At 40.8% G+C, this 26,459-nt stretch overlaps 1 protein-coding gene across 2 annotated transcripts in view; it reads right to left on the bottom strand.

Moving 5' to 3' along the window:
• Window positions 1–26,459, bottom strand: part of DOCK11 (dedicator of cytokinesis 11) — a 170,884-nt gene that overhangs the window by 129,240 nt on the left and 15,185 nt on the right. For both annotated transcript variants that reach the window (XM_058536579.1, XM_058536580.1), the window contains exons 2-6: window positions 3,760–3,876; window positions 3,587–3,676; window positions 3,087–3,169; window positions 1,532–1,601; window positions 825–920 (exon numbers count right to left, since the gene is read on the bottom strand). In XM_058536579.1, coding sequence (XP_058392562.1) covers window positions 825–920; window positions 1,532–1,601; window positions 3,087–3,169; window positions 3,587–3,676; window positions 3,760–3,876 — 456 coding nt within the window. The remainder of the gene's footprint in view (window positions 1–824; window positions 921–1,531; window positions 1,602–3,086; window positions 3,170–3,586; window positions 3,677–3,759; window positions 3,877–26,459) is intronic.

Below are 26,459 nucleotides of genomic sequence, written 5' to 3'. Positions count from 1 at the left end.
TGAAAGATAGAATGACCTTCAATACTTAATGGAAGTGTGAATCACCCTCAGCAAGCCACATGATCTTATATTGAATATCTGAAAGAACAGTTATATTTGGTATCAGAGAATAATTTGTTTTTCTGCTCAGATTTTTCAAGTAGCTGGTTGGTTTTACCTTTGGATTTTAATGACTCTTCACAGCCTCCCGAACAAAAGCCAACCTCATGTCCCAGGCATTCAAGGCCCTGCACAATTTTATTCCTCTCTCTGTTTCCACCTTTATCTCACACAAACCCTGTACACAAACTCACTACTCTGGCCAAACTACAAAACTCTCTAGTTCTGACAGCACTAAGGTACCGCTTTGTACAGTACTTAATTTGGTATGTTTCTTATCTAGTCCGGAGGCTATTGGAGGCCAGAGACCCCATCTTAGATATCCACATATTTTCCCACAGTAACCAACATGTAATAAGTACCTAATTAATATTTGCTAAATAAATGGATTACCCTATCCTTCTATCCATTACATTCATGTCCACATAGGAACTTCTGATGCCCTTTTGTTTCAAAGCTATTTACTTCATTCAACTGACAGCCACCTTTTTAAATTTCCTGATTCAGAAGATAATAATCACATTTCTTTAAAAAGTTGCACTTCTAAATTTATCCTGAGGTTTCAGATTTTTAAAATTCCATACATCTGTGAGAATCCTCTCATTAGAGATTTTTTTTGCTAGGGTTCATTATAAAAAATTTTTTTAAAAGAAATGTTGTCTCCAGACATTCTACTCAGGACAACATCCTTAAAATGATGAAATAATATAATAAGTACTTCTTACCTTCATGGTAACTGTGATGGTGCTATTTACATTTGCTTTATGCAACCAGCCTTGTTTTATCACACCACCCTTCTGAGAACATAAAGAAGATGAATCCTGAAATAGAGCGAAAATCATCAGTGAAACAGCCGCCAGCCATCTAATCAAACATTTGAGGGGCACAAACTAGGCCCTGCCGCATTTTCTAATTAAAGCATAAAGTTCCCCCACCACCGCAAAGATGCCTGATTAAACTTGAAATTGTTAACTATAGAATGAGAGGCTCTGTGCTGTGCACACCATAGGCACTCAATATTTACTGAATCGTACGGGCTGTCTTCTGGGAAAGTCTTCTGCATCATGTAAACACTCAAACTGCACCTCAGAATGTCACAGACATCCGGGCCATCTGTCCCAAGAGGGCTCTATCAGGCAGGAGAGTGCAGATGAATTACTACACCACATGCCCAGTGCGGGAAAAGCCGCTCCACAGACATGTTTCTCAGGTGGGAAAACATGTTTATATACAAATCACAGCCCATTTCACTTGATTTTTCCTAAACTCCATTCAGAAACGCAACAATTTAAAACAAAATTTTTTAAACACTCATTAGTTTGAAAGCTGGCCACAGATGATTCAAAAACAATTCTTTCCCTCATCTTTTCTCAAGGAAATCTCTCAGCAGAAGTGACCTTGAAGAAACCAGTGCAGTTGCCTCCATTCTTACCTCATCTTTCTCACAGTCCTCATCAATCTCAAATACATGATTGGGAATCTTTTCTGGTCTCAGAGATTTGCTGAAAATGCAAGAGAATTATCTTAGACACTGAACAGGACAAAAAAAAACAAAAGCAAGATGAGTAGGCTTCTTTCTTTCACAACCAAGAAAACGCCGAAACATAAGGAGGAGAAATTCTTTTCTCCTTTCGAAACTCAGATTCTCCCCTCTGACTAAACTGACATTACCTTTTCTATAAGGACTCCCACAAGTGCAGCAAAGACATAACTAAGTCCAAATACTTAGGGAGGGCAGCAATTGCCAAGGAATATGTGCCCGAGCTGTTAGTGGGGACAGAGCCTTATCTGTCCCCAGGTCAAAAAACAACATAGTGTAATTCTGGCTCTTCCATCTGTTTGCTGTATGACCTTGAACTGGTCGTCTTAGGACTCAGTTTTAAAGGTTATCTTTAGGGGCCGGCCCTGTGGCTTAGCAGTTAAATGCGCGAGCTCCACTGCTGGCAGCCCGGGTTCGGATCCCGGGTGCGCACTGACGCACCGCTTCTCCGGCCATGCTGAGGCCGCGTCCCACATACAGCAACTAGAAGGATGTGCAACTATGACATACAACTATCTACTGGGGCTTTGGGGGAAAAAATAAATAAAATAAAAATTTAAAAAAAAAAGGTTATCTTTAGAACTTGCTTTTCTCCTCTGGGAAAGTACTTCGAAAACTATAAAAGGCTATACAAAGTCTTATTTCTCCAAAACATTTCCTATATAATATGCTGTGAGGTTAGTAGTATCATGGATGAGAAAAGTGAGGGCTCAAACAGACTGAGTGACGGGCCCAAGGTCATCCAGCTAGTAAGTGGCAGAAATAAGATTTGAACCCCAACAGTCTGGCTCCTGGGTCAGTGTCCTCACAGCAACTGAAAGAGATGCACTGTCGTCAAGGGATGTCATGAAACTGAACGAAATATCTTCTAGCTTTTTCATCGACACCATTGGAAAACGCTCACTCCATTATCCAGAATCAAATAAAGATGATTTCATGGTCAATATAGATGAACCAAAGCCAAAAAGTGAACTCATACATTTTGGAAAAAATTTCAACGAGCAAAGTTAAAACATATTCAATTACCCAAAATACATTTACCAAACATGCTGGCTGTTTCAGGCTTTGCTTTATTATAAATTATAATTGAGAGGTTTCACAAATGGGGCTGGCCCGGTGGCATAGTGGATAAGTTCACACGTTTCACTTTGCGGCCTGGGGTTTGCATGTCCAGATCCTGGGTGTGGACCTACTCACCGCTCATCAAGCCATGCTGAGGCAGCGACCCACATAGAACAACTAGAATGACCTACAACTAGGATATACAACTATGTACTGGGGCTTTGGGGAGAAAAAAGAAAAAGAGGAAGATTGGCAACCGATGTTAGCTCAGGGCCAATCTTCCTAAAAAAAAAAAAACTTAAAAAAAAGTTTCACAAATGGTTAAAAAAAGGTAAAATGTTTAATAACTCTCCTCTTGAAAGTTTCCCTTGAATTCTAAACTTACCACGGCAACATTCGAAAGTCCCCAGAGAAGTCTTCATACTTGTAGTTTACCACGTGCCAATCTGTGCTATAGGTTTTAATACACTGAAAGAAAATAGGAATCTTTAATTTGAAATGTAGGAAAAAGTACATATATACCCACTTCTTAAAAGTCTGGCAATAAGCTGACAGACTTTTAAAAATCACTTGGGAAATGTTGGTACTGGAATCTTCCTTTGGGGATTAACTGTATCTTCCTAAACCAACTGGCAGTAATAAATCTCAATTTATATGCTCTCTTGAACACTCTGATTCCAAGTCCAAAGAGTATTCAAATCCAAAAAAAGACTAAGAACACATGCTACTTGTGAAAAAGTATTTAAGCTGTATCCTCTATATCACATCATATAGACATGTTACGTAGGTCAGTTAAGTTATAATAATTTTATTTTCCATTTACACTAAAGGAAGAATATTTTAAATATATGCTGAATGTTCTTCTGTGGCCTTTAAGCCTCTTACCTCTTTGACAAACAAACTCTGGGCCCTTTTCTCACCATCTTCTGGTACAGTGGACTGCACTGTTCTGCGTTGACGACTTATCACTGAGATCTAGAAGACAAAGAACATTCTTGCTATAAGAACTGGCTTGGAAAATGCAGTTTTTTTCTTCAAAGAAGAGCTTGTGAACTCACAGATATATCTTCCATTGGAAACATAAGTAGGTCTCTGAGGGGGTCACTGTAAATCTGGGTTTTTCTTTGGGTGATAACATTCTCATAGTCCAAGGGCTCGACAACTTTGGTCTTTTCCTTAATAAAAGACAAAAAGAAAGTTAATGTGGTCCAACTCACAAGAGATAAGCTCTTCTCTATGTGCTAAAGATACATTATTTTACAAAAGAAGGGATTATTGATGACACTAAGCACTTAGACACTTTTACAAGGGAAATATTCTCCATAACTAGACACACACACCAAACACATACCTACACACACAGACCTCTGTGCTAAAGACAAAAGTTCTGGAGAGATAGCACTGTACTCTGCTTATCCGGGTGCCTTCCAAAAATCTATTGAATTTAAGGTAAAACAAAAAATGACATATATGGAAGCCTGTCAGTTGATATTTACCAAATATGCGCTATTCACTGGGAACTGAAGGAGAGAAAAGTATCAACATTCATGTGCCTACTCTGTACCCAGGCACGCTCTCCAAAGGATGTATCAAGTTCTGGCATAGCTGGGGCAAGCACGGGTACTGGAGATGCTTGATCCAGTGGACAGGGCATGAAAGGGGGAGGTTCCAGGTGGCAAAGTCAGTGGATCCCTGTCGGACTTCCAGGAGACCTGGCCATTGATGGTAGGGCCCCAGCCTGAGGCTAAGGTTACAAGGAGCAGGGTCAGTGACTCTGAGAAATCCAGGATATGATTTATTAATAAGAGTAATAATAGTTTGCATTTACTGAGCCCTTTCTATATGCCAGGCACCAGGCCAAGTGCTTTCTCTACCTTTTCTCATGTAATACTCATAACAACCCTACAAAATAGGCTTAATCTTTGTCCCCATTTTACAGATGAAGAAACCCTGGACTCAGTTCAGGTTAAGAAACTTGCCTACCTTCAGAGCTGGAATTCCAACCTGGGTCTGAGATTACAAAGGCTCTGTTCTTTCTACCTCATGCAGCCTTTCCTCCCCTCAGAAATACACAAAGATACTAACGTGCAAGGTACTGAACCTGGAATAGGATCCCATCACCTACCTTCCTATCATCTTTTCCTTCACTGAACTTACCACGATCTGATATACTATCAATTCTACCTCTCTGCCTATTTAAGGGCAAGGATTTCCCTTTATTTGTTATAAAACAAATAGGTGCTATAACCCCAGCACCTAGAACAGTACCTGGCACATGGCAGATATCCAATCATTAATTGCTGAATGAACTTTGAGATATTCAGATTCAACCAGAGGTATGTCTCAACACACTATTCGAGACCAAGTTGGGTATATATTAGTGATTTCTAATAATAATGTTTTACTTCAATCAAATTAAATTATTCTTCTTGAATATTTTATTAGAAAAACTCTATAAAGAAAACTTGAATCTAAGATATATTAATATCATAATAGATGGATTTAAGATATGTTGAAACTTTGTATCATACTGGAAGAGGGATTATATTTATATTTGTGTACACAGTATTTGAGGCAGTCTCCAGTATACTGTAGTCACACAATCCTTTGAGAACAGTTTTTATATACAGTTCACAATAGGTCACAGCTATATCGCAGTTCCATATCTGAGGGGCATCTCAGAGTTTCCTCTATAAGATTACTTAGAAAGATTAGAGTAAACCACTCTAACCAATGAGAATCAGTGTTCAACAAGTCTGAAAGATCCTAACAAAAACAGTATAGAGGGTCCTCAAGAAATTAAAAATAGAACTACTATATGATCTAGCAATCCCACTGCCGATTATCCAAAGGAAATAAAATCAGTTTCTTGAAGAGATATCTGCACCACAATGTTCACTGCAGCATTATTCACAATAGTCAACATCCGGAAACAACCTAAGTGTCCCTCAACAGATGAAGGGGTAAAAAACATATGGTATACATACATACAATGGAATGTTATTCCGCCATGAGAAAGAAGGAAATTCTGCCATTTGCAACAACACGGATGGACCTGGAGGGCATTATGCTAAGCGAACTATGCTAGACAGAGAGAGACAAATACTGTATAGTATCACTTGTATGTGAAATCTAAAAAAAAAAAAGGTAGAATGGTGGTTGTCAGGGGCAAGAGGATGGGGGAAAATGGGGAAATGTTGGTCAAAGGGTACAAACTTTGAGTTATAAGATGAGTAAGTTCTGAGGATCTAATGGACAGCTTGGGGAGTATAGTCAATGACGCTGTATTGTATACTCGAAATTTGCTAAGAGTAGATCTTAAGCATTCTCACCAAAAAAAAAAAAAGTAACTATGTGATGTGATAGATGTGTTAACTAACTTGATTGTGGTAGTCATTTCACAATGTATACATGTATTAAATCATCATATTGTACATTTTAAATATATACACTTTTATCTTTCAATTATACCTTGATAAATCTGGGGGGAAAAGGATCCTAACAAAGGTATACTTCAAGTCTTAAAGTTGGATTTGTAGACCCATGAGATCAAATCAAGTAGATCATCCCTATCATGTCTGTGAATACTCGTGCAAAATGAGTTGAAACAGAGGAAAAATTTCTATTTGGGAACTCAAGAGATTTCTGATAGGAAAACGTGATCTCCTTATCCGATATCTACCATGTTTTCATGGCCCCAAGTGAAAGAAAACTGTGACTGCAGCTTCCAGCTCTAACACTCAGAGTCTGGGATCAATTTCTCAGAGAAGTTAAATGAACAAAGCCCCATCGAAGAAGGCAGGCCTTAGACACTGAAAATAATTTCAAAGTCGTGCTTTGGGTGCCAACTATCCTCCCAATAGAGATTGCAAAAACAATCCTCAAATCTCAATGTTTAACCTGTTGAATTAGCATGTTAACCTCCCTATACAATAATTTCACCAGTACATACTCCAAGTAACTTTGAAAAAGAAAAAAAACTTCCTTCAGTTATCTAATGTAGTTGTCGAATTAATACGGAAAAGCATATGTCAAAATGAATCACTTGTTTAAATGTATAGCATATGCCTCCTAAAAATGAAACTTACAGCTCCCCATGTGTTTTGAAGGCCATATATGCATGTTATAGAAAACAAGGTTTCACTTTTCATTTAAAACTGATTAAACTAAGTGTTCTGAGTCTTCACTCCTACTTCCTTTTTCAGAGGTAGTTTGATTGTAGAAGTTGGGGGGGCTACTCTGGGTCCTATAAATCTTCCTCCAATAGAAGATCTAGGCCTGTGAATCAGGCTTCATCTCCATAAGAAGAAAAAGAGGAGGGGCTGGGCCTCTCCCCGAACCCCTCGGCTGCCTCCAACCCACATTTTTGTCTCCACTCCTCTCCCAGGCATTAAAAGCACAATTCAAACTGGAAGTGGAGGAGAGAGGCTACAGTAGGAGTCAGCCTCAAAGAACCACAGCCCACATTTCCCTTCCACTACGATTCCGGTATAACTCTGTTGCCATCAGAGACAAGGAAAACCTTTGACTTTTAGAATGATCATGATTTAACGGTGGCTCTGCCCTGCAGTCTAGAACATACCCCTTATCTAACTCTCCTATTCAGCTTTATCATTTTATTTTTAGACTTAAAGAGTTACCCTAAATAAAGCTTCTATCACACACAAAAAGGGTCTTTCTCTCAGGTTTGTAATTTTTCCTTCCTGCCAGTTTGTGCACTGATTGGCCTGAAAAGATCCTTTTTCATAACTCAAGAAAACTGTCATAATAAACGGTTCTTGATAAACTTTCAAATAACAGCAAGGTCCCGCTGTGTACTTCTCTCCGTTCTGTAGCAGTGTTCAGTAAAAGGCAACAGCATTTACACAGTCTAGAGAGAGGCAAGCATATGTTTCAGTCTTCTTTTCCTAAGTAGTGACAGGAAAACCGTCAACCTAAATTTGGAACCTTCTCGGTTTTCACCCTAAAGAAAAAAAAACGGTTTGCCTTTGAAAGCTCTCGTTCACTGATCCCTGAGCTCTCTGGAAATAACTTGCTAGTAATATTATTAGTATTCTTTCGTTGTTTCACTTGAAGATCACTTTGCAGTCTTAAGAAACACTTTGAGGGGCTGGCCCGGTGGCGCAAGTGGTTGAGTGCGCGCGCTCCGCTGCAGCGGCCCGGGGTTCGCCGGTTCGGATCCCGGGCGTGCACTAACACACCGCTTGGCAAGCCATGCTGTGGTGGCGTCCTATATAAAGTGGAGGAAGATGGGCATGGATGTTAGCCCAGGGCCAGTCTTCCTCAGCAAAAAAAGAAAAGAGGAGGATTGGCAGATGTTAGCACAGGGTTGATCTCCTTACAAAAAAAAGAAAAGAAAAGAAACACTTTCATATACATACTGCCTGTTTCTTACCAAAACCTGTCAAGTAGACAAGGAAAATACCACCATTTCAACTTTATACATGAAGAAACTGGCTCAGAGGCTTAAGATCAGCTGTCTACATCCAGTAGCAGAACCAGGATTCAAAGCCAGGTCTTCCAACTCCCGATCCTTTTTCTTTGCTTAGCAGTATTTGCCAAACTCAACTTCTTCACATACAATCTTTGAGATCTGGGGCACATCTTATGCACTATCATATACTTCATATTTTTCTTCAAATCACATCTCTTCTTCATTGAAATACATTTATTGAAACCGTAAGCTTTATATCACCCCCATAAAGGAAAATAACTCAGTATTTCGTTAATTTCCAGTAAAATAAAATTTTTAAATGTCAATCTTTGTACCACGGTTTGGGACGCAGTGCATTCTTCCAGGCTTACTCAGGCCACTAAGGACCACATCTAAATGGACTTCCATGTGTGAACCCTGAAACTGTGCAGAAATGCACGATTCTACAAATTGAAATAACTTTCTGACTTCTGACATAGAGTGAAAGGACAGAGATTGAAAAAAGAAGCTCATCAGTACAGATTCCGTTACAGTCTGTTTCTTGCTCCAAAGACAGGAAACAACAGACCCCAACTAGGAGTCACTAACAGCATCATATACTCAGACCTTACGATTTTGTGGTGGTCTCCGCACATCCACTGTACAGGATCTTTCATCATCTTAACTATATATGTATAAATATAAAAACAAGCTTATAATCCTAAAACAAACATGTAAATATATATATACATATCCATGTATATATTCAATCATCCAATCATGCATGTATTTAAAAGCACACATTATTAGCAAGCCTATTTATGCTATTATTAGAAACCTAACCATATAATTTCAATTTCATTTAAAAAGCAGTAATAATCACATAATATTTCTCTGTCAACAATGCAGGCTGGGTTACTTCTGCTTAGATCTTACACCAAAGGTCATTAGTTTACTGGTAAATCTTCTACTTTAGAAACCAGTTCCCCTTAAGAATTCTAAGAATGTCTCTTCTGCAAGTCTAAAGTGAACACTGCTTTCACAGAATCCCTTCTGTAGCACACTGGGAGGGAGACCAATTCAAAAATCTCCCTGCACTACCATCGCTCCCTGCCCATTCTCCCAATTAAGTTTCGCTGCAACAGGAAGCATGGCAACAACTGGTTTGAAAAAGAGAATAATTTAGCCCAAAAGTTAGAAGTTCATTTTTGCAGTATTGCAATCAGACTGCAGTTTCAATGGCATCTCAACATATTTTTATTGAAAATAGCAACAATCTTAGGAAAGAAGTAACACTCAAAAAGAGGAGGTTACTCAATGAGTCTCTCCTTCCCATCATTCCTCCACCTCCCTCCCTCAGGAATTTCTCCAGACCCCCCCCCCAGGCATTCAGCTCCCCTTTTGTTTCAAACATTTGTAGCAGAGTTTGGAGTGCTTTCTCCACAGAGAATGTCTTAAAATAACACTTTGCACTCCAAATGGTCACTGGGGGCATGCAATTTCCGGCAATGCAGAAAGAGAGTTTGGTGTAGAGCACATTTATCAAGTCCCTACTAAGGTCCAGGCCCTGTGCTAGCCCCTGGCAATGCAGAGATGAAAAAGAACCAGACCCTGCCCTTGAGAAGCTCACGGTCTAGTGGGGGAGGTGGATAAACCCCAGACGTTCAAGTTGTAACTTAAAGCCCCACTTGGCTTTGGTGCATCTGTCATACCCTCTGATAGCCACATCTTCTTCCAACAGAGCAACTGCACAAGTGTTTATGCGCTAAAGTGTGCGAGCCCATCTATTCACACTTATATCAATCAGAAGAATTTCCCTGTATGGGTAGATGTAGTCTCTGATCATTTCATCTTATCTTCTTTTGTTGATAAATTCTGTAAGATCAGAGACTAGGTAACTGTCAAGAGTGGTGCATGAGCATGAGGAGCAGCAAAATTGTGCTGTGACTAAGAGAAGTAAGAAACATCACCTCTGTAGACTAGAGATTTCTAGAGGCGGACCTTACAGGGCACGGCAACACAGGGACCATAACTGTAAGGGACTTTTTCATAATGTTCAAATAAAGAGTATTCGACTTTGTTATGACCTTGTCTTTTTTAAATCATATGATTACCTTTTACTAGCTCATTTCTTTCCCTCTTTCCCAATAGGAACTCCAAGTACTGAAGAAGCTTTGAGCTAATATAATCTGGTGATGATGCAAGGGGAGGCAAGGCTATCTTTTCAGTTAGTACAACCCAACTTGGCAAAATAGACATGAACATATTTCAACAAAGATTGTTTTTCAGGACAAATGTTGGCACAGAAACCCAGATACAAATTGCATTCAAGACACTGACTTTTCTTCAAGCAAACAACTAAGGGGAAAAAAATCATACTTTTCATGAGACCATTGGGTCACGCTTCTTCCTTCTCCACACCTTGGCTCGTGTTATTCCTGTGACAGCCCGGCCTCTAACCTCTCTCACCTATCGCTCTTATTGTCTTTCCCAACCACTGTGGCCTTGACTCATATATAGCACAAAGCTGCTTTGTGGGTGGTTTCCCTTTAGTCTCCTTAGCATGATCATAAACACTTGGAGGAAGAAACTGCCTTGTACTTTCTCTGCCACTTACATTTATATCCATTATCTCACTTAATTCTTTCCAAAACCCTGCAAGGGAGGTTCTTTCATTATGCCCATTTTACAGATGAGGAAATTGAGGCTCAGGCAGGTCCAGTGTCACACATTAGTGAGACAGAATTCAAACCTCTAATTGATGGACTCCAGAACCAGTGCTCTTAACCATGATAAACCTATGTGCACTGAAGTTAACAAGGACAAAACATTTCCCCACCCTCGTTCCTACCATGTTTCATTTCCTTGCACACACTTTGCATTTTAGGATTTGCTAATGCTTACTCAAACTAAGCTATCATTTTTACCAAAGGGAGATCTTGCCTTCTCATCCCCTGATGATGCCCAGCATGACTGGCTTAGAGAGCTTGTAGTGTAATTGGATAAGGAGTTTTGCATTTCTAAGCTGTTGCTTCCAATTTAGCATTTGCCATCAATGAGAGGGATTAGCACCTTAGGTTTTTTACTTTGGGGAAAGGAGTTGGCAGATTGAACTTCAAGTGGGTAAGAATCAAATTACAAAAAAACAACGGTAAGATATTGTCAAGGGACCGTGTCTAATTCATCTCGGTATCCTCCACAGAACCTAGAAGAGAGCCGTGAGAACTACAAAGCCAGAAGCTTTTGTGGTTCGTGAGGGATAACCAGCTGAATAATACAGAGACTGACCTTACATGTATGCTTTCCAAGCGCAAATGGCAGCACACAAGGCGAGAAGGACAAGCCATTGCTAACTCTTTCAGAATTAACTGTCAGATCCCAGCTTTAATTTAGGAACCATTTACTGTTCTAAGTATCAGCAAAATGGGATTTTAAAGGTATTTAAATCTAACATAGAAACACTGAGGAAAAATAAAACATTTTTTTTTCCTCTTTACAGTTTTCACACAGGAAAGAAATCTTTTTAAATGCCAAATTACTTCCCTTTTCCAATTCTATTTTAGCTGGCTTTATAAACTCAAGAACTATTTTTTTTTTTTTTTTTGTGAGGAGATCAGCCCTGAGCTAACATCCGCCAATTCTCCTCTTTTTTTGCTGAGGAAGACGGCCCTGGGCTAACATCTGTGCCTATCTTCCTCCACTTTATATGGGACGCCGCCACAGCATGGCTTACCAAGCAGTGCAGCGGTGCGCGCCCGGGATCCGAACCAGCGAACCCCGGGCCGCCGCAGCGGAGCGCGCGCACTTAACCGCTTGCGCCACCGGGCCGGCCCCTCAAGAACTATTTTTAAAAACCTACTAAAAATTTACATTATTTTTTAAATCACGAAATAAACAAGTCTGTATACATACTATATGATTAATTCAAACTCAGTTAAGAAGTGTTTTTCATTACAGCAAACTCAAATATTATGCAAATAATCTAGATTATCTACAAATGAATAAATAGAATTTCAATGACCTCCTCTATACCCCAAAACTTCATTTTAACCACTAATTATAACCTTACTCAATATGCTGGCTGACAGGTAGGAAAACTGATTTGAATTCAATCACTCCTGACTTTTTGTGCTCACTTTGTGCTAATAAGCATTTAAATGACTCAAAGATAAGACAAAAAGAGCTAAAAATGAAAAGAAAGGCTTGAATAAATTAAGAGAATGGCAAAAGACATTTTTAAAACTAAAAGAACATTGTTTCCATTCTTTAGCAAACCATTATTGACAAAAAGAAAAAAAATGCACCTTGGTTATACATAATGGCTTTCTTTCTAACAAATCAAAGAATTTAACAAGTTCACATAGACATACAAAATTTTTTCAGATAATTCATTCATGTAAGGAGAAATTAGATTGTACTCATTTTGTGCCCATCAACTAATTTATAACCTGCCTTGGATCTTGGTGCCCACTGTAAACTTGCAATAAAAAAAAAGAAATCTCACTGACTTTTTCCTGAATTCTATAAACAGAACCATAACACACCTTGCATTCTTAAGCAGGACAAAATGTAAATTAAAGTGCACTGATGTTCTAGAGGTATGTGGATTTATCCAGCTAAACTATGTATGTTCAGGGGCAACATAAAAGCCTAAAGGTCCTGTTTGTGTCACTTGAACACAGCAATACAAAAGCTCAGTAATCTATAAAACAGCCGCACACCATTTTCCACACTGGATCTCACCATCAGTCTACTCATCCCATTAATTTGCTCCTGATAATGGAGTAAAGAAAATTGATGGGCCCCATTTTGAAAATCAACCTTGACAGGGGCAAAAATGTACCTTTCTACAAACATTTTCATCTTCCATAATCAGTCATATTGGATCTATCCATTGATTGGGATTCTCTCTGCCTTTTTTGAACCTACCAGTATTTTCAGTCTATTCCCACTTCACGAGATAATATATTCTAAAAGCTATTTAAAGTAAATAAAGTGATCGCTCCTTTGACTGTTCTTAAGGTTACCTCTTGAAAATGTCAGGAGATGCCCCACTTCTTGGTATAATATTTCAGCACATGCTGATGGGATCCATGTTTACCCACGTACCCGCTCGTGATTACACAGGCGCAACTTCTTGAGCTAGGTTCAGTCTTCTGGTGAGGTGAGGCAGGAGTCTATAGATGGTTGCCAAAGCCCTCCCGATCATGCTCCACATTTCACTGTCCTATTGGCCCTGACACATCCTAGACAGACTGTCCTTAGTGTCTAGTCCACAGTCACTCTCATGTTGCTTTAGCCGAGCGTAATCAAGCTCAGAACCTACTCTCCTATTAATAAGTTTCAATTATTTCCCCAGCTCTTGTTCATCCAGAAACTCATCTCTCACTTTCCTGTCCATATTACCCAGCTTTATGGGATCTCCCTGTGGTACAGCTCCCATAGCTTGGCCTCTCTTTACTCTTAGGAAAGGATGTTAAATCAGACCAGCATCCCTTGGTAACCATCCCTTGGCTATTGAGCTTTTTAATACATCTTCCTCTTAAAATGAGATGCCTGCCCTATCAATAATGTTTGGTTCCTTCTGTAAGGATCTTTAAGCCAGTTCCCTCCCTATGACAAACTCTCCATCACCAGAGATACCATTTGAAACAAGAGTCTTACGGGTTGACCCCCATAAAAGGTCTTTTGAATGTCTTAATAACCTTGAGGTGATAAAACTTTTCTAAAATTGATTGTGGTAATGGTTGTACATATCTGTGAATATACTAAAAACCACTGAAATATACACTTTAAACGGGTTACTTGTATGGTATGTGAATTATATCTCAACAAAGCTACTAAGAAAACTAAAAGAGAAAAGATAAAACTTACACGGTTTTACTTCCTTATATCTAAAAAATCCACCCAGTATTTAGTAAGAGATGAGTTCCCAGTACAAAAACCATGTTGCTCCTCACTAGAATGGTTAGGTATCAATATCTGAGGATCCTACACTTTAGCCATGGATTCCACTGACCGGTCTGGTGCAAAAGTGAGGCTTGCTGCCATGTCATTCCTTGAGGGCCCTTCTGGAGATTTTATAAACAGAAATACAAAACACACAGCTTAGTTCCACACAGTCACTGAGCATCGACCATGTGCCAGGCACGGGTTACAAAGCTGAGAAAACAAGGATGGGCAAGATATAGGCCTTGCCCTTCACAAACTCATGGGCTTGAGGGAAAGACAGACCCCTAAACAGGAAGTCACAATACAATGGGGCCAGGACAGAGGACAGAGAAGCAGAGATTAACTCCTCTGATGAAGGAGGCTCAGAGAGGAGACAGCAGGTACGCTGAGCCTTGAAGGACTGAATAGAAATGCCCACGGCAGGCAAGGTGAATAAAGGCATCACAGGCAAAGAAGCAAGCATAAGTAATCACGTGGTGGCATAAAAGCCACCATGTGTTCAGCAAGTCTGGGGACGTACAGAACAGGGAGAAAGGGCCGACATGAGCTGGAAAGGCACGTCAATGGAGGGCCACGTATGCCAAGGCATGAGTTTGGACTGTTTCCTAGTGTAGGCGATGGGGAGCCAGCAGAGGAATGACAGGACCAGATGTTTTACTCATATTTATGCACTGAAAGCCAGAAGGTCAGCACTAATGGAAATTAATCCATAAAATGACAGCATAGGCTGAAAATTTGCCCCATTGTCTCCATTTTCCAAGAGCAATACACTGAATTATGGAAAACTACTCATTAGAGTTGGATACAAAACTATTGAGGAAAATAAAGTGAGAGCTCTGTTTATGTGAAGAGCCTTTCTTTAAAAGAGAAAGGGGAAAAAAATGCTCGCATCTTCCTTACGTGATAGAGATTAAATTAGCCTGAACATTTCATTTTGAAAAGTACAGCTGCCAATCCGCACTTAATTTGTTCCCAACACCTTTTCAATGGCTAATTTAATCCAAAATGGTTAAACTTGCAATGAAACACAAGTTGGATCACAGTAGTCCTCTGTTTAAACCACTTCAATGGCTCACCATGGCCTGTAGAAAAAAGCTCAAACTGTTTAGCAAGGCTTCTAAGATCCTTTGTGATCTGGCCTCCACCCTCAGCCTCCAGCCCAGCCCTCCAACCGTGGAGGGCAGATATCCTAACAGGGCACGTTATCCCACCTTTGGTGATCCTGATCCCTCTGCCTAGTTCTTCCCTCAACCCCACCCCAAGATTCCAAGAAGCTACCCAACCTATTTAGGTACAAATGGCCACTCCCTCCTACCTGGTACTTCCCACTCCTCAAACCCAGAGCTAGGACCTATACTTCCTTCCCCACCCCAGTGCCTGTCCATTTCCTTTTCTGTCTCTCCCCTCACTAGAATGAAAGCTCTGTGACTGCACAGTCTTTGTCTTACTCACTGCTCTGTTCTCAGCTCCCCCAAATTATATCTTGAATGAGTGAGCAAACTACAAATCCACTGTCAATATCTTTCTAACCCTCCGCATTAAGATTTTCTGCTTCTTGCAATTTTTCAAGATAACCGCAATCTACAAAATACTCACTGAAATACATACATCCAGGTGGCTGTCCAAAGGACCTCTGCTATTGAACACTTTAATAACATGCATCATCACCCATTAATTGCTCTTTTGGTAAATTCACAATGTCATACAGGAAACTCTCATAAAATCAGGCACACCTACACGAAGAAATGTAAAGTGTCAGGAGGTAGAAAATCATGTTGGTTGCACATTTGAATTAGCCTGAGAGAAAGTTAATGACTCAAGCAGATCTCCATTGGTGCTGGTAACCGTTTTCCCGTTGCCAAACTTCCTCCTAAACAACTTCTCTCTCTCCATCCCCACCACGTGCTGAATGTGCCAACAGGTACATTTTCTTGCTTCGCCCTCTAAAAGTAATCAAAAGTGCATGTGTGTCACACATGTCCAGAAGCACTAGCAGAAAGCACTCCCCCCACACCCTTATCTAAGCATCCCCATTTTGCAATGCTAACCCTCATTCCCTGCAAATGCCGCTGTGACACCTTAGACTTAGAACGACCCTGTCTCTACCTATAGCACGCGACTGAACCACCGTCATAACGACAAAGTGTCTCTCCTTCTCCCCAGTACATTCTTCAACTAGACTAACATAACCCTTGCCCATTCTCTGAATATAGCAGCACGTTGCTGTCTTGCTCTCATTTGCAATTCAACCCGGACCCCATGGCCAATAGCCCTCTCACTAACCCCCTGTCATTCTGAACCACATTCTGAATCCACAGCCACTCCCCAGCCCTGGATCAAACCCCCTGCTTGTTTTTCTTTGCTGCTGCTGGAAAAAGTCCTGACTGGGTGCTCTGGGGCTTCATTTACACAGATACAAACCCTAGGCTCAGCTGGGCTCCCCCATCCGCAAGGCTTTTACTTACTCCTTATTAGTTCCCTGTGCAGTGGCCTATAGAACAAGACACTTGAGGTTTCACAAACGGAAAATCCCCTCTCTTACAATGGTGTCCTCATTGATTTGCACAGTCTGATGCAAGGGCCACGTTACTGAATCAAACGCCTCCACACTGATGTTAACAATATACATATAACTCTACATCCTTCCACATTTATTTTGCAGCCAACCTCTTTTTGGGTGCCACTTTTTCCATTCCTAAAGTGGTTCCTAATGTGGGGTCTTTAGTGATCCTTGGACGGGCTACATGGGACATGAAACTCTGAAATTATATGGAAAATGCTGTATGTACATCTTTCTAGGAAAAGGCTCCAGAGTTTTCCAGAATCTCAAAGAAGTGTGTGACCCAAGAAAGGTTAATATCTACTGCCTTACTAGCTTCATATAAATAGGTTGCATTATTTTTATATAAAATTTATCGATTTGTATAACTATGAAAGCATTACATGTTCATTGAAGAATTCCCCCCCCCCGCCAAAGCCCCAGTAGATAGTTGTATGTCACAGCTGCACATCCTTCTAGTTGCTGTATGTGGGACGCGGCCTCAGCATGGCCGGAGAAGCAGTGCGTCAGTGCGTGCCCGGGATCCGAACCCGGGCCGCCAGCAGCGGAGCGCGCGCACTTAACCGCTAAGCCATGGGGCCGGCCCACTGAAGAATTTTTAATCCAAAAATATAAAGAAGGAAATAAAAGTCACTTAGAATCCCACCATCCATAGATGACCACTGTTACCATTTTGATGTTCCTCCATCTCTTTTCTATTTTTTTTCTTCAAAATTAGATTCATACTGTTGATTTCTGGTAGTTACAGTGTGCAAATAATACAAGAGAAACTTCAGGATATAAAGAATTTGGGACTAGTGATCAAAAATCTGTTTGATTTCTAAGACACATCCACCAATGAATATTTCCTGAGCGCCTGCTCTGTGCGTGGCATACTACTCCAACAGTAAAACAGGTAAATCCTTATCCAAGTTCTCACACAAGGGGTTAAAAATTCTAGGGATTTTCAACAGGCGATGTGAAGCCCCAGCCTAAGATAGAGAACCTTCTAGCTTAAAATGACTGGACCTATATCAGCTGGATAAAAAGAAAAGACAGATGGCAACAATGATGTAATTATAGACTTAGAGAAATGCAATTAACCCATTAGAAGTCAGGTTTTTCTTTAAATGATAGTTTTCCTTTATTACCAAAATGCAGACTCTCATCTAATGATAAAAATACATACATGATAAAAATAAATACATATGAGATGGGACTACATAGTAAGGGCCCTGGTCATCTCACATGACTTATACACTCATTCTGAGAGAAACTCTCTGTGTTTTGAGCAACGACATTAGGGAGTGACTGTGTGGGCTCCTATGGTGGTGACCATCCAAAGCACAGCACTTGTTTGCATGTGGAATCCCTCTGTGTTTAAGGAGGAAGATGAGTGTAATTACTTCACCGCCGCTGCTTACATATTTCACAATCAAGATAATTCTGGCAAAACCGGATCACTGCTTCTGTTTTAAGTATATATAGGCAGAGGGTTTCTTGCCATTTAAGTCTACTCTCTTCAATCCAATTTTCATCCCACATTTAAATAACATCCCATTTTCATGCGGGAAAGCAAATAAATTTCGTTCCAGAATTCAAGGCAGAGCCCTGTGAAATGCTTAAGAGCTTTCTGTGTCAGTCGCCCCATCCCTTGCTAAACCATTGAAGCTTCTGCTCTTCTCTCTGACCATTGGAGGTTTCTCTGAGAAGGCAATCCAGGCCTAGTCCAGCGAGAGCTTCCCGAACCGGGGGATGCACTGGCATCTAGTGTCGAAGCCAGAGCCACTGGCCAGGTCACATGCTTGCCCTGCTTTCTTGTGAACACCACAACCTGAGAGCAGCGGCTTTTTGGCTGTAAGGGAGGTGGTCTTCAGGCAAACAGGTGGAGGCAGCCCCCTGCAATGCCCCAGCATCTTTCTCTTCCTTAGGGACCCCTGGTCAGAGCTCCTTTCAGAAGGCCCTGGGGGCAGTCGGTGGACAGAACAGCTGAGAGCTGATGCAAGAGATAAGAGCCCTCACCTTTTCTAGGTATAACAAGGACCCGAATGGACAACTAAATGTGATGCTGCTCCAGGGCTCAGTGTGTAGCATGAGCATGACCAAAGACTTTAAAGCGCTTTTATACACTGTTCAGAAAACTAGCTGGAAGCCACACCTGCTGACCCTAGGTGCCTGTGCACTTCCCAGCGGCTGCTCCCACGATGTGGTCACGGCCTGAGAACCACGGCGCTGCTGAGGGAAAGCTCTGCAACAGAACGCCCACCATGGCAGCGACGTTTTTCACAACTCAGAGGCCTTTTTTATTTCCTTTCTGTTTGTGGATTGCTTAAGGTGCCAAAATTTCACCAGGGAACAAGCAGGCACTATTTTACCACCTATACAGAAAGTGGTAGAAAGTGACTGTCATTTTTACTGACAAGGGTAGAGTAGCTGAAAGCAAATACAGTCAAATGAAAACATTAATGATTCATGTACTCTGAGTGGTGGAATCATGGGTGATTCTTTCTTCTTTTCCCTTGCTGTTTTTCCCCAAATTTTTCTAGCACAAACAAGTATTGCTGTTATAATCCAAAAACAAATAATCAAATTTATTTTGGTTTTTTTTTTACTATGGTAAAATACACATAACACAAAATTTACCATTTTAACCATTTTTAAGCACACACTTTGGTGGCATTAAGTACATTTACAAGGTTCTACAACCATCACCACTACCCATTTCCAAATGTTTTCATCATCCCATACAGAAACTCTGTACCCATTAAACACTAACTTCCCCTTCCCACCTCCCCCCAGCCCCTGGAAACCTCTAATCTACTTTCTGTCTCTATGAATTTGCCTATTCTAAGAACCTCATATAAGTAGAATCATGCAATATTTGTTCTTTTGTGCCTCGCTTATCTCACTTTAACATGATGTTTTCAAGGCTCATTCATGTTGTAGCATGTGTCAGAATTTCATTCCTTTTAAAGGCTGAGTCATATTCCATTGTACATATGTACCACGCTTTATTTATCTGCTGATGGACATTTGGGTTGTTTCCACCTTTGGGCTACTGGGAGTAATGCTGATATGAACACTGGTGTGCAAGTATCTGTTTGAGTCCCAGCTCTCAGTTCTTTTGGGTATATACCTAGGGGTGCAATTGCTGCATGATATGATAATTCAATATCTAGCTTTTTGAGGAACTGCCAAGCTGTTTTCCACAGTGGCTTCACCATTTTACATTCCCACCAGCAATGCACAAGGGTTCCAATTGCTCCACATCTTCTCCAACACTTGTTATTTTCCATTTTTTCTGATGACAGCCATTCTAATGGGTGTGAAGAGGTATCTCACTGTGGTTTCGATTTGCATTTCCCTAATGATTAGTGACATTGAGCATCTTTTATGTGCTTATTGGCCATTTGCATATCTTTGGAGAAATGTCTACTCAAGTTCTTCACCCATTGTTAAATCAGGTCGTCTATTTTTTTGTTGTTGAGTTGGAGGAGTTCTTCATATATTCTAGATATTAATCCTTTATCAGATATGTGTTTTGCAAATATTTCCTCCCATTCCATGGGATGCCTTTTCTTTCTTTTGATAGTGTCTTCTGATACACAAAAGGTTTTAATCTACTTTTTTTTTAAAGGTGCAGGTAAAATTTTTATGGGGCAGGCAGACAGCCTAAAGTATAGATGGGGAAGGGGATCCTTATACCTCTTTTTTGACTTCTCTTCCATGGGTAAAGGAACAAGAACTGAGGTCTTCTCAATGAGGTAACAAACTCATGACTCCTACCCCAACTTGGCTCCTCCTTAGGCAGCTAATGCTGTAGGACACTTGCGTACCAGTAAGAGTCACTGAGAGGGAACACATGCTGGCTGTGGTAGGAGAGCCAATGGGGTGGGGACAGGGGATCTCATAGACTTTTAAGCTTCCCCAGTTCTACCAGGCAAACATTTCATAAGCTACACCCTCCTTTCTCTGGCTGGTTCTTGACACACTCCAACTTCCAAACTTCTCACATGGAAGATAAACAAGCAGATTTGTTACTACTGAATGGAGTGGAACATTTAAGTCATACCCCTGTGAAAAGTGATACCCAAGTTCAGTTTCATCATGAAGAATCAAAATCTCCAGAAGTGATTCCCTGTGTTTGTAAATTGCAAGCATTGCCTTTTTTGTGTCTCGGCCCTTTGCTTTTGTCTTCACATCCCTCCCTGCCACCTCTCCCTCTCTCTCTTCCTCCCCCCGCTCCCCTTCAGCAATCCCCCCAGCAAAATGGGGCTTCTAAACAACTATTTGTCACGTGGGAATTCATTTTCCAAGTATTATTGAAGTATAATCAATTTCCAAAGGCAATAAGAAGCAGCAGCACATAGTTTTCTTCTAGGAATGGCCCTGGAACCATACTCAAATGCCTTGAAATGGCTGTGCCTCAGCAGCTTATATGAATAACTTAGCTCTAAATTTCAGGACTACTGTGTGCCTGAACCGTTGAATATCCTTAGACTAAAGGTTAGAATCTCTCTCTCCAGGAAGGGCCCAGTTCCTCTTCTAGGGATCACTTGATTAGGCCAGGCTCACCCAGGATAATCTCACTTTTGAGTAACTCAAAGTCAATTTATTAGTAACCTAATTAGGGAAGTGATATTTCATAATATTCACAGGTCCCACTCACATTCAAGGGGAGGGGATTATACAGGGTGAGCAGACTGGGGGCAGGAATCTTAAGGGGCATCTTAGGATTCTGCCTACCGCACTGACTATGTCACTCACTTGGGCAAATGGCCTAACCTCGCTTAGTCTCAGTTTTCCCACTGATAAAATGTGAGCATGATAGTATTTTCTACCTCGTAGGATTATTGCGAGAATTCAATGAGATCACACATGTAAGGCATTTAGCACAGCACCTGGTGCAGGCCCTGTAAAGGGATAATTCCTGCTCTACGAAGTAAGCATTTGCTATCAAAGGGATTCTCAATTATAGGTCACTGATCTGCCAAGTCATTTTTTCATAAGTAGACTAATATCTGAAACTGTTCCCTTCACTAGGAAACACACCTCAAACCCTAGGGCAGCGGAGCGCATGAACTGAGTACCGCACATGCATTCATTGAGCAAAGAATCAAATTACAAGGGTATCTGTAGGAAGGCCTTCACTCAGACATTCCACAACTGGCTTAGAAATCTCAGTGGCAAATAACCTTTATTTTTAGGGAATCATTTTTTGTACTTAAATCATTAGGGAAAAGAAAAAACACCTCAACTCCTTTAGCACATGCTCACATGCTCCACCGTCAAAGCCCTTTCATTATGGGGACAGGGAGAGTGAAAGAGAAGGTAAGAAGGGAGGAAGAAAAGTAGCTCTTCTCTACCATAATTTTAACATTTATTGAAGGCTTGCTAAGCACTAAACGCCTTACATGTGTGATCTCGTTGAATTCTCGCAATAATCCTACGAGGTAGAAAATGCTATCATGCTCACATTTTATCAATGAGAAAACTGAGACTAAGCAAGGTTAGGCCACTTGCCCAAGTGAGTGATATAGTCAGTGCAGTAGGCAGAATCCTAAGATGCCCCTTAAGATTCCTACCCCAAGTCGGCTTGCCCTGTATAATCCCCTCCCCCTTGAATGTGAGTGGGACCTGTGAAGATTATCACTTCCCTGATTAGGTTACTAATAAATTGACTACGAGTTAATCAAAAGTGAGATTACCCTGGGTGGGCCTGGCCTAATCAGGTGATCCCTAGAGGAGGGACTGGGACCTTCCTGGAGAGAGATATTCACCTGCTGGCTTTGAAAAGGTACACTGCCATGTTATGAGAGGCCCACATGGCTAGGACCTCAGGATGTCCTCTAGGAGCTGACAGCCATTCCCAGCTGACAGCCAGCAAGAAAACGGGACGATCAGTCCTACAACCACAAGGAACTGAATTGCCAACTTGAAGGAGCTGGGAAAAGGGCCCTGAGCCTCCAGATGAGAACACAGTCCTGCCAACATCTGTGAAACCCTGAGCAGAGACTCCAGCTGAGCCCTGCCCCTACTTCTGACCCAGAGAGATAAGAAGTGTGTGTTATTTTAAGCTGTTAAATTTGTGGTTATTTGCTATGCAGCAATAGAAAACTAATACAGTCAGGATTCAAAGCCAGGGCTGTTTAACTCAGGCGTGCACCTCTTAGCCACTACAGTAGTTTCTGTAGCAGTTTCACCAATTCCTAACTATTTTTAACTCTTCAAAAAGAGTAGAGATGTAAATTTCTATTGAATAGTAATGGTTATGATCTTTTCCTTTTCTTTTTTTTTTTTAATTTTATTTATTTATTTTTTCCCCCAACTATCTTTTGCACAGTAGATTGTTGTATGTCATATGTGCACATCCTTCTAGTTGCTGTATGTGGGACGCAGCCTCGCTGTGGTGCGTCAGTGCGCGCCCAGGATCCGAACCCGGGCTGCCAGCAGCAGAGCGTGCGCACTTAACCACTAAGCCACGGGGCCGGCCCATGATCTTTTCCTTTTCTGATGCAGCTTTTAAGATTTAGAAATGTTTTTATCACATTCTAATATAGAAGCCCATTTACTGATTAGAAATCTGGGGAGGAGAATACACATCCAACTGAAAACTGCTCAAATATAATGTGATAATAGGTAAGTTGTAAAAAAAATAAGTAGGATGAAAAACATAAGATTTTATTTACCAAAAACACCACGTTAAAGCAGTCTTGGCTTTTGCAAGGGCTCCAGGCTGTGCTACTTACAAATATTTTCCTTTTGACTATTGCATGATCTGCAAGATCTGTCATCTGGTGCCTCCAAGTGATGACAACACGTTACCTCTCTCAAGAGGGCCCAACTAAAAATTCACTGAATAGGAGGAGCCAGGGAATGCTGCAGTGAAATAAATCAATTTAAAGAGAATCTCAAAAAATCAAACACTGTGGTTGCTTCTTGGAGGGCATCAGTCAACAACTCATGTTTCACGTTCTTTCACACACAGACACACACAAACTATACACAGAGGCAAATTAGATGAATAATAGCTAACACTTACTTAGCCGATGCCAAGTGTGAACAAGGGATAATCCCATTTGGGCCTCACACTTACCTTATGAAGTAGGTATTATTATCACCATCACTCCCATTTTATAGACAAAGAAACTGAGACTTAGAAAGGTTAAGTCACTTTCCCAACATTCCATAACCAAAAAAGTGGCATTTCAACCCAGATGTGGACATCAGAGCTGACATCCTCAGTCACTCTGCTGCTGCTCTCCAATTAGATATTTCTTCCATCCTTCATAGTACCTAGCAACGTGCCTTCACATAGGAATGTTCCATAAATGTTTGCTGATAACGATAAAAGAATGAGGCCGACACCTGAGGAACTAGGTGAGGCTTCCAGACCATTCATCATTGTGAGAAGACGGGAGGCATGGAGAGGGCACAAGTTGATATGGGATAAGGAGGCAGGTGGAAGGCAGCCCGCCACTTACGTGGGTGGCAGTCTAAAAGTAAGTGAACAGAACCATACTACTTAGAACTCCAAATGTATGTTGACTAACCATATACAGAAAGATTTGATTCTGGCCCTAAGATCATAAAAAGAAAAGAGAAAACTAACCCAGTTTTCCAGTTTATTTCTTCCTTTTGGAAGCTTCTGCTACACATCTGGAAGTGATTTTCTAACACACTAGTTCCAATGAGTCATCTACAATAGTAAGCAATGATTCCATAGGGCGAACCCTGATCATATTTTTCCATTAAGTGGCATTCACTGAGGTCAATGAAAGGCAAGGGCTGACCCGGCCTTGAAGAACCTCACCCTCCACAGCCCCATTTCACATCATCAAGAACATGGGTTTTAAGAGGTACAGGAATGCAATCTATCTCCCAGCACTAATGCAAGACTTGTTCTAATACACTTAGTTTCCTTTCACTGGTCATGTGCAGAAGATGGATCCAAGGGCTGCTTGAGGCGGGAAGCAACCCTAATTAAAGCTGGCAGAAGAAACATTATGGAGTCATGTCTAAACATAAATGAAATGCAGAGGGTCGGGGGGGTAGGCTCCCTGGACAAAAGAATAAGATAACCTATGGTACACAGAGTACAGCCAGAGCTCAAGATGCTTAATGCCGCCAGCAAGAATTTCCCCAAGGAATATTCTAGAAAGGATTGCCAATCCACCCCTTGCCCTTTCACACACATCCTAATATAGTGACTCCAACCATCAACTTTTAACCCATATCATATTGGTTTCCTAATATTTAAAACCTCCAGTATTGATGTTCAGAAGTATAATTTAAGACCATTTCCCAGTGTCTTCTGACACTTGGATTTCTTTCAGGTTACGATGAAGGAATGAGTCATGTTCTTTCAGAGACTAAGGAGCCACTTACAAAGGCTATTTTAAATCTTTCAGGTGACAAGGGTATTATTTAGTTCCCCCAGAAACAATAATTGACTAAATGGCTTCCTCAAGGCTGAAGGAGTTAACACAACTTCCCAGAGCGATTCTTCTCTCCCAGGCGCCGAAACAATCTGATTTTAAATGGCACAGGAGTTATAAAAACCTAAAGCATTAAATCCTACCTTACAAAATACATAAATTAGTGGGTGGTCATTTGCATTACAAAAGGATTCTCTGCTTTGCCAAAGGATTCCAATCAAGTTTATTCAAAAATGAGATTCTCCTAATGTATGCTAAATTATTTGATTTGCACACGGGCTTCATTGAGCAAACACAGCTGTACCAAAGCCTGAATTTGATTAGCAGGTACCTCTTCACCTTGATTTCGGTGGTTCATACACCCATTTCATCGGCACGGTGCATTGCCTCCAGGATCATACAGTGAGGAGTCGACCTGAAAATTTCTGACTCATAATCCCCCACTCTGACAATAAAATTGCTTTGCTTTTACCTAGCACTTTTCATCCAAAGCCTTCAAAGTGTTCAATCCACATTTGCTCTCTTTTATAATTATGCCAAACAAGTTGGCAAGAGAGCTGGGAATGTAACCTTCCAAACTACCAGGGATGGGAAAAAAAATTAGGACCATTGACAGGGAGAAAAATTAAAGGTCCACATAAGCAAAAAAGAACTACATTTAAATTTATTTTTCACACACAAAATATATCTCATGCATCTTACTTTTTTAAAACAAACAATTTTTTCGAGCAGTTTTAGATTCAAAGCAAAATTGAGCAGAAAGTACAGAGAGTTCAGTTCCCATCTACCCCCTGCCCACACACAAGCACAGACTCTCCCACCATCAACATCCCCCACCAGAGTGGTACGTTTGTTACAACCTATGAACCTACATTGATACATCATAATCACCCAAAGTCCATAGTTCACAGTAGCACTCACTCTTGGTGTTGTACATTCTGTGCATTTTGACAAGTGCAAAATGACATGTATCCACCATTATAGTATCAGACAGAGTAGCGTCACTGCCCTAAAAATCCTCTGTGTCCTGCCTATCTATGCCTCCCTCCCCTCTACGTTTCAAATTATGAAGAGGAAATATTCAAAACTCAGTTTAAATACAACAAATCAATTTTTATATATTAGTTTCATATTATGATCAGGGTGGGGGCTGGAAAGAAAAGGAGTAAGAAATGTGGTGCGGAGAAGACGGAAAGGAGAACAGAAGCAACAAAAAAGAAATGAACTCAAGGATGTGCATGCTGACAGGAAAAAAAGGCACACACTACAGAGGGAAGGAGAGACCCCGTTTACCAAGATGTGCACCATAATCTAGTTATCTTAAATGTCAGAGGCAAGACCTTCCATTTCAAAGCTCCTAATTCATCAGGAATTCTCCCACCCATTTGTTTTTAAATCCACAAGAAATCGACGATT

The sequence above is a fragment of the Diceros bicornis genome, chromosome X (genome assembly GCF_020826845.1).
Source record: "Diceros bicornis minor isolate mBicDic1 chromosome X, mDicBic1.mat.cur, whole genome shotgun sequence".
In the NCBI taxonomy this organism is placed as follows: Eukaryota; Metazoa; Chordata; class Mammalia; order Perissodactyla; family Rhinocerotidae; genus Diceros; species Diceros bicornis.
The sequence above is the reverse complement of the archived record's forward strand: the minus strand, read 5'-3'. Positions and strand labels throughout refer to the sequence as shown.